This window comes from Manihot esculenta, chromosome 11 (assembly GCF_001659605.2).
Source record: "Manihot esculenta cultivar AM560-2 chromosome 11, M.esculenta_v8, whole genome shotgun sequence".
NCBI classification, from domain to species: Eukaryota; Viridiplantae; Streptophyta; class Magnoliopsida; order Malpighiales; family Euphorbiaceae; genus Manihot; species Manihot esculenta.
Genome location: NC_035171.2, coordinates 9,691,100 through 9,700,368, shown reverse-complemented (window position 1 = coordinate 9,700,368; position 9,269 = coordinate 9,691,100). Strand labels below are relative to the sequence as shown.

The 9,269-nt window shown below is 33.3% G+C and overlaps 1 protein-coding gene across 1 annotated transcript; it reads right to left on the bottom strand.

Annotated features, from left to right (window-relative positions):
• Positions 1–5,817: 5,817 nt before the first annotated feature.
• Positions 5,818–7,788, bottom strand: LOC110625579 (AAA-ATPase ASD, mitochondrial). Its single transcript, XM_021771214.2, has one exon. It carries the CDS (start codon positions 7,684–7,686, stop codon positions 6,157–6,159), a length of 1,530 nt encoding a protein of 509 aa, XP_021626906.2. The 5' UTR covers positions 7,687–7,788; the 3' UTR covers positions 5,818–6,156.
• Positions 7,789–9,269: the final 1,481 nt, after the last annotated feature.

Here is a 9,269-nt window from a genome sequence, read left to right as displayed (position 1 = left end):
GCCTCTAAAGGATGAAGACTAGGCTTGCTCAATGATTCCAAAAATCTCTGGTTTGGATATCCAACGAGCATCAAAAGAGAATAATATCTTTGCTTTTTGCATAGATGGAGAGATTAACCAACAAGGGACGATGATCAGATCCCCTATCCTCTAAATGTTCAACAGCTGCACTAGGATAGAGATGAATCCAATTGATTGATGCTAGCGAGCGATCCAGCCTCTCTTGAATATTAAGTGAGCCATCACGACGGTTATTCCGAGTGAAAATGGGACCTCTAAAGCCCAAATCAATAAGTCTCAGAGAGTCAATGAGAAAACAAAAAGAATAAGCAGCATTCCAGTTAACAACATTGCCTCCCTTCTTCTCCCAAGAATTCAACACATAATTAAAAATCGCCAACTAATAAGGTAGATTCAAGAAGATTCTGACGATAGTCTAGAAGGAACTTAAATTGCTCAAAATGAATGATGTCCAAACAACTAAAATAACATACCAAGTTTTATTAATAAGCTGATTAGAAATTGTTACATGCACAAAGAAGGAGGTGTACATTTCAATAGTAACATTGAGATGATCTCTCCAAGCCACTACTAGCCCTCCTGAACGTCCTATTGGACTAACAAAAAGCATGTTCACAAAACCACACAGTTGAAGCTTCTTTCTTACAAAATGATTAGAGTTCTTAGTCTCCATAACAAAAAGAAGATCAGGGGAATGGGATGCATACATCCCTCTCACGTGCCAAATTGTCAGGAGATTCCCCAACCCCTAGCAATACCAGCTAAGAAGCTTCATGATCCATGTAATACCCGGCTAGATCCTGGCATCGGAATTCCGACTTTCCAGCGGAATCTCCGTCGAAATCTGGAATTCAAAAGATGTCGGAGCCTTCAAGAAGGGTAAAATGTGTTTTCTAAATTGTTTTCACATGATTTTATGGTTTTAATGCAAAAGAAATTGAGTTTTGAAAAGAAAAGACCAAGGAGGGAAGAACCCAGGTTCGGCCGCCAAACCTCAAATTCGGCCGCCGAACATGGGGCTGTTTAGGAGGCACGTTAGGCTTCTGAAAGTGGCTTTCTTTCGGCCGCCGAACGTGGTAAAGTTTCGGAAGCAGCTTTGGCCGCCGAATGAGGTCTGGCCGGCCACCTATAAAAGGCCCTTTGTCCGGAAAATGGGCGAGTTTTCTCTCTCTTTTCGGGCATAAGTGAGTTCATGCTCTCCTTTGGTTGTTTTGATGCTTTTTCTTTAAATCCCTTAAGTTTTCATGAGTTTTATCTTTGTTTTGAAGAGTTTTGAGCTTAAGATCAAGTTTTGGAGCTTGGAGACCCAAGGAGCTAGATTTCTCCCATCTCCAAGTTAGGGATCGCACCAACCCTCGATCTTCAAGAGGTAAGTGTAGATCCACACCCTTTTCTTTATTTTAAGTAAGTTTTAAGGAGTTTTGATGCTTGTGTATGGGTAGATGTGCATATTAAGGTTTATGTGGATTTTATGCCCAATGTTTGTTTATGTGATGTTTGTGTTGGGAGGTTTAAGTTAGTTTATGCCCCTAGATGCATGTGGGAGTGTGTATGCATGTTTTGGAGAGAGCATGTGAGGTTTTGGGTTGTGTTGGAAGGTTTGGAGGCTTTTTGTGCATGAGGAGGCTGAGTTCTACCATTCTGGAAGAGTTCAGGTTCGGCCGCCGAAGGGACTTTCGGCCGCCGAACCTGCCTGTGGAGGCAAGCTTTTGGCTGCCGAACGCTGCCCCCGAAAGTTGGACTTTCGGCTCTGGAGGGGAGTTTCGGCCGCCGAAGGTGCTGCCGAACATGCATGAGTTTCGGATCTGGAAGGAACCTTCGGCCGCCGAAGGTGCATGGCTTTCGGCTCTGGAGGGACTTTCGGCCGCCGAACCTGCCGCCGAAAGTGCCCTGTCCAGCCTTCCTTTGCATGATTTCTATGATTATTTTAAGATGTTTTAGGGGGTTTTTGGGGAGTTATTTTGAGTCGTATTAGCGTGTGTTTGGTCCCTCATTTGAGTCCACCTGTGTAGGATCAGACCCGAGGAACCGAGGAGGCCAGCAGTGTTAGCTGTTGCAGAGTCAGTCTAGCGTCTGCCAGATGTGAGTAGAACTAACTCAAATGCTTTTAGTATGTTTCATGCATCATGAATACCATGTTTATATTAGGCTGTTGCATTAGATTTCACGAAGATGTTGCATTGCGGCGAAGCTGACAACAAAGAGGCAAATTTCTTAGTCAAAATGACAGCGGTGGATGAACAACACCTGACTCAACCATTTCAGTTTGAGAAACTGTACACTCTAGCAACTGACAAAGAAGAGTCTTTTTCCATATAGGAAGAGAAACTGTGGATGATGCTCATATACAATTTTTTGACACAAGATGATCTGTCAGTCGATGAATTATCATCCAAACAAGTAATAAGAAAATCCTCTAAATATGCACTAATTGATGGTTGATTGTACAGGAGGTCCTCAACCCAGCCATGACTGCATTGTGTTACAAAGGAGGAAGCAGAAAATCCTAATGGACATTCATGAAGGTGATTGCAGGAGCCATGATCCTTCCTCTTTTGAAGCTTGATCCGCACGCCTCCTTCCTTCTGGAGAATTTGCAACACGATTCTTTCCTTTTCAGCACTTTGGACAGCTTCTTCACTAATTAGGAAGCAAGTATGACCTAGAGCAGCACTTTCAACTATAAAAAGACACATAAGGAGCCTCTACACAACCTTTACAAACCACCTTGGAGACACCTACGGGATTCACATCTCTTCTTCTACCTTTCTTCTTTTCTTTTATTTTTTTATTTTTGTTTCAGCCATGAGAGGCTGAAACCTTTTATTCTAGTTGAAGATTAGGTGATGCTTTAGTTGTTTATGGATTGAGAGATTTGATCAAACATTGTTTATCTTTTGTTATTCAATATTCATATAATCTCATGTTTAATTCCATTGTTGCTTTGTTGTTTTGATCAATATGGCCAATTGATTCTTGATTGCAAGGTAATAATATGTTAGTTTGGGTGATTTAAGTCCGTAATTGCTTGGATTATTCAAACATAAGAACACTTGGTGTAAAAACCAAGGAAATTGTATGATCTAGCAACATCTCATGCGTTTGAGTAGTTAGGATTGGATCTCTCTATCTCTTCATACAATTAACAATTGTTTTGATGCCTAAAGCCCAAGGACGTTCCTTGACAATTTGTTAATTAGTAATTAATTAGAGGACGTTCCCTAATTGGTTTAATCATAAGGAGAGACATGGTGGTGAGAAGCGTCTTCCATCTCCATAACTAATCTATTAAATCAATCAAAAGAAACTAAGTGTCAATGATCAATCCCAACAACTGAAGTGGATCCAATTCTTCAACTAGAGCTTTCTTATTATTTATTTCTCTTTTATTTTATTATTCGCTTATTTTAATTGCTTTCAGTAGTTTGTTAATCAAACCAATCTCAAACCCCCCATTTTAATTTTATTGCACTTTATTTTTATTCCGCTTTCAGTTTTATCTCGCTTTCAGTTTATTTCGCTTTCAGTTTAATTTGCTTTCTGTTTATTTCTCTTTCAGTTTATCTCGCTTTCCGTTTTATCTCGTTTCAATTTATCTCGCTTTCAGTTTTATCTCGTTTCAGTTTATTCTGCTTTCAGTTTTATCTCGTTTCAGTTTATTTTGCTTTCAGTTTATTTCTCTTTCAGATTATTTTTGTTTCAGTTGAATCTCTTGGTCTTGTTGAGAAAAATAGATAAGTTTTCAATTCTCTGTGGATTCGATCCTTTACCACTATCTACAGTTGTAAAATTGTTGATAACCGGAAAGGTTATTTTTTATCGGCTTCGACAACCGCGAGTCATGCGATCCACTTGATCAAGACTCAAGTAATTGGGGAAGGGAAAAGAGTCCCAACTGAATTGAGTAGAAAGTGTAGCACTCCTTTTGATTTGGTCATAATCCATCCTACTTTTTCTATGTACTCATGAAGTAACATGATTAGTTTCTCCTCTTTCAGATATAGTTGTATGATCAACTTGTGATGGACTGATACATATACTAGACAATGAATTTTTTAAGTAAAGAAATTAAGAGATGAAAATATTTAGTGTCTATTTGTCATGTAAGTGAGGTTGGTTATGGGAACGCTTTCCTACATCATTAGTAGAGGGATTTGGTAGCTAATATATATTAATTGGCTCAAAAATTATTAAATAACTTGATTTAACCATTTTGCGTTTAATAAAAAATGAATTTAAAAGTTATTTGGATCGAATTGTTATATTGGTCAATTGTATAGAGATGTACAAACTTTTAACTAGAGCCTATATTTAAGAGGTTGTTTATCTCATTTGAAGTAATTAAAGATGATTCCCTTAAGAGATGTAGGCCTTTATTGGCCTTGATGAATGTCACTTAAAAAGGGGTCTCTATAAAGAGATCCTTTCAATATGTATTGTGATTGATGGGAATAAAGTACTTCCTTTGACTTTTGCCTCTGTTAAGTCTGAATGCATAGAAAATTGAAATTTCTTTTTACATATAATTGTACATTTCCGTCAAATATTTATTTATGTAATTATATATTCTACATTATTATTTTACTGTTGACATTTACTGTAAGGTTTGATTTTTACTGTGAGAGAATTCTTTCCAAATACTTATCATAGATTCTGCTATATATGCCTATTTTCAGATTTCAAAAAGAAATTTTCTATAACGAATGTGTTGAAACCCAAGAAAGATTAGAATATATGACTAGTTGATGAACATTCCCTTAGTGAACATTCCTTTTTCACAATGGTCAAAGACATGTATTTTGGCTACAAGCAAAATGTGATAGATAGGAAAGATGAGAGGAATGCGAATTGTCCGTTATAATAGTTTAGTTAAACTAATTCAAATAATTTTTAGATTTATTTTTCACTTAATATAAAATATTTAATACAAATTATTTAATAATTTTAAACTAACTATTATATAACCTATATTAATTTTATATTTTCTCGATGTGGGACGGAGTATCACAGTTTGCACAACTCAAATTTGCAACGTTCTCATCTCAACCATGTTGTGTTGTGCTAAATCGAGTAAAATTATCAAGTCAAGACCAAACTCTAAGTATTGTAGTTTGCTAGTATATCGGGTGGCTTCACTTTATCTCACGAGTAGCCTTTCCATCAGAGGCGGCTAATTTCGCATCATCACTAATTCCGCACCATTTTTCTAACATAAATTGATTCTCATATCAATTATAATAGTACGATTAAAATTAATTTAAATAACTTTTAGATCTATTTTTTATTTGATCCAAAATGATTAATCCAAATGATTTAGTAATAATTTTTACAAATTATAAATTTAATAGGTTATAATTTTAGTTTAAATATTTAATGAATTAATATAAAATTGCAGGATTATAAGGATATGTTTGACTTAAAATAAAAACACCAAGTGTTTCAACATTTTTATTGCCAAATACGTTTGAATAAATTTGAATAGTCTAATCACTTGTGAATTACAAAAGTTCCAAGTTTTATGCATATGAGAAAGATTTTTTAAATAAATAAATAAATTATTTTTTATTATTTAGTTGTAATTTAAAAAATAAAAAATAAAAATAAATTTATATATAATAATGTCAGTAAAATTATTAAAATTTAAAAAATAACTAAAAGAAAAATAACTTTTATTTCAAAATTAATAAAAGAAATGTGAAAAATATTTTTTTAAAAACATTTTCCGTATGGCTTAAGGAAATTCTCATCTCCATCATTCTTAGCTTTGAGAAAAGGAACCACAGGAGCCAATCGTCAGAGGACAAACGAAATAAAGCAATTACAATTTACAAATGGAACAAACCAAAACAAAATCTATCACCATTCAACAGCAACAGTTCCAAAGAAATTCTTAAAATTGATGCATACGTGAGGATCTCAGACTCATCAGAATTATTCTTCAGCAGAAAAGGCAGGAAGGAGTTAATTGTTTCAGAAATGTTCCAAAGAAAATTATGATAAAAACATCAATAAGGACCAAATATTGTTGCAATCAAGGTCTACAGACTATGAATATTAATATTTCAAATTAACTTCATTTTATCAAACTGTTTATCTTTTAATTTGTAGAAGAAAATCCAACAATTTTCTTCTCATTCAGAAGCCGTTCTCTTTGAGTTTGCCATTTCCTTTTTCCTTTTCTTCCTCCTCAGTAGCTTTCTCTTTCTCTCTCTCTTTCTCTTGCTCCGCTTTCAACTTTGCTTCTTCCTCAGACTTCTTTCTTGCTTCCTCTTCCTTGGCCTCCTCTAGAGCAGCAATCAATTTTTTCAGACAGCTCTCTTCGTCTTCATCTTCTGACTTTGGCATCAAATTCTCAGCAACATCTGCTGGTGTCATCTTCGTTTCCTCCAACAAGTTTCGAATCTTTGCAAACAGTTCATGGGATTCGACATCCAGATAATTCTGAGCTAAAACCTTAAATGCTTCAAAGCAACAGTAAGACATTTCTATATGCTTATCCATCCTTCCCCTTCTGATCAAAGCAGGATCAAGCTTTTCCACATAATTTGTAGTGAACACAATGATTTTTTCTCCTCCACAAGCTGACCAAATTCCATCAATAAAATTCAAAAGCCCAGATAAAGTTACCTTACTGATTTTCTTGTTTTCAGCTTCCTCCTCCTTTTTCTTCTTGGAAATTGGATCTTTCCCTTCTCCATCTTTATCTTCCTCTTTCTCCTTCTTTGGTTTTCTCTGACCTGTAAGATCCAGAGAGCAATCAATATCTTCAATAACGATGATAGACTTGCTTGTCGTGTCAATCAATAGCTTCCTGAGCTCACTATTGTCCTTGACTGTGGTCAACTCAAGATCATAGACATCATAGTTCAAGAAATTAGCCATGGCAGCTATCATAGTTGATTTCCCAGTTCCTGGAGGACCATAAAGGAGATAACCACGCTTCCATGCCTTCCCAATCTTAGCATAATAGCTTTTCCCCTTGCTGAACTTGACAAGATCTTTCATGATTTCTTCCTTCTCCTTTGTTGCCATTGCCAAAGTATCGAAACTTGCAGGATGCTCAAACACCACATGGCTCCACTTGGTAGCTTTCCATCCATACCAATTATCACTGGGATTATTGGTGTAGAGTTTTCTTTGCCGATTCTTGACAGCAACAGCCTTTCCTTCTTTAATTACATGATCTATATAAGACTTGACGATGATTTCTCTATAACGTCTATGGACTGCAAGCTTGAAATATCTTCTCTCATCCAATTCAGGATAGAAAGAAAAAGATTGTTTATTGGGTTTATTCTTTATTGAAGTCCACCAGACCTTAATCCCATTGAAATTATCAGTAATTTCCTCATGGTCGTCCATGGTAAGAAGCACAGAGTGGCTATCTTTGACAACGTCCGCCTTGAGCCTCTTGGCCCGCATGGAGGAGTTGGCGCTAAGGTAGCTCTGAATGGCAGCGTAGACCTCGCTGCGCTTGAGATCTTCACCAGTGTACTCATCGAAGACGATTTGGAAATAAGGGGAGACAAGAGCCACAAGCTTCTGACAATATCTCTCAACGTATTCTTGAAGTTGATAAGGGAAGTATCGTTCATACATAGCCCATACAAACATTAGGCCAGCAATTGCTGAACCCAGCTGAGTCCACATCTCTGTCATGCTCATTTTCTGGGGAGTTGAAATGTTTTGCTTAGAACTCAAGGCCTGAGATGAGAATATAGAGTGGAGAAATATGAGAATAGCGTAAGTTTGGCTTGGTGAGAAATTTCCTCGTCAAGTCTTTCCAGCTTCCAATTACTTTTGGAGACGGTGAGCTGATCACTTTGCTTTTTATATTTCATTTGACTTTTCTTATCCTAAAATAAAAATGTTATAAAACTTGAGCTCTTTCACACGGTTAGATATTTGAATCAAGTCAATAAAAAATATTTTATTAATTAAAAAATTAAATTATTTTTAAAAAAAAAATATTTTCTTAAAAAATTATTTTTTATATTTTAAATATTTTATTAAAATATCTCTTTATATAAATTTATTAATTTATTTTATTTTTAAAATTAAAATTAAATAATAAAAAAATATATTATTTTATTAAAAATAATTTTTATAAAAAGTATTTTTTAAATATAATTTATTTTCTGTAAATAAATGGAACTTTAATTAAAATATATATGTTATAGGTTTAGTTAAAAAAAAACTTAGTTACAGAAATTTAATTCAACAAAATTTAAAATAAATTTCACAAACTAACACAGCTAAAATGCATATCTCCTCTCCTTTCTCACTTTTTCTTCTATCTTTTCTTCCTCCTTCTCCATCCCCCATTTTTCTATCATCAAGTATTTAAGTAAATTCTATATATTACTGATTGTTATTAATTTTGTTACAAATTAATTTCTTATGAAAGAAGTTATAAATTTCCTCATTTGTTTTATTGTTTTTACATTTGTTAAAATTTTTATATATAAATTTATTAATAAATTTTATTTTTTAAATTAAAATTAAATAATAAAAAATAAATTATTTCATTACAAAATACCTTTTACAAAAAATATTTTATGCAGTTATTTTTCAAAAATAAACGGAGTAGCATATTTTATATATTATTAAAAAAAGTTAAATATATTATAAATAAAAATTACTAATCATATGTATAAACTTTATAATTAAAAATTTTAATAACATTTTTACGTTATTATGAATTTAATTTAATTATATAGTTGTTATTTTTTTATTCCCTTAATATTTAAATATGTTATAATATTTTTATATTAAATAATAGAATTTATTTTAAAATAATTTTTTTGGAGTTCTTTTGCAGTGTGTTCTAATTTTGTAAGGGTTTTGGACCGACCATTATTTGATTTTTATTACCCAACCACCAACCCGTCCTCAAAATAAAATAAAAAAAGGTACTCAATTCTTATTATTTAATTTATTTTTTATTTAAATGAAGTTGGACGTAACTCGATTAAATAGCATTAAAATAAATTTTATTATTTTATAGTTTACTCTCATTATGTTTTACTGTAAACACGATTTGAATTAAACTCTTTCAACGGAGTTGAAAATTCTAACAAAAAAAATATATTCAAATGGAGGGATATAAAGATTTCCCTATTTACTATTATTGTATATATATAGTTTTTCAATTTTTATTTACTCTAAATAATTTTTATGAACTTCTATACATACATTATTATTAATTCAAAAGTTAATTTCAATTTAAAATTAAGAGCAAATTTAAT

Bases quoted from the DNA above. Each gene is read 5' to 3' on its own strand.
- LOC110625579 (XM_021771214.2), bottom strand. From the start codon at position 7,686: ATGAGCATGACAGAGATGTGGACTCAGCTGGGTTCAGCAATTGCTGGC.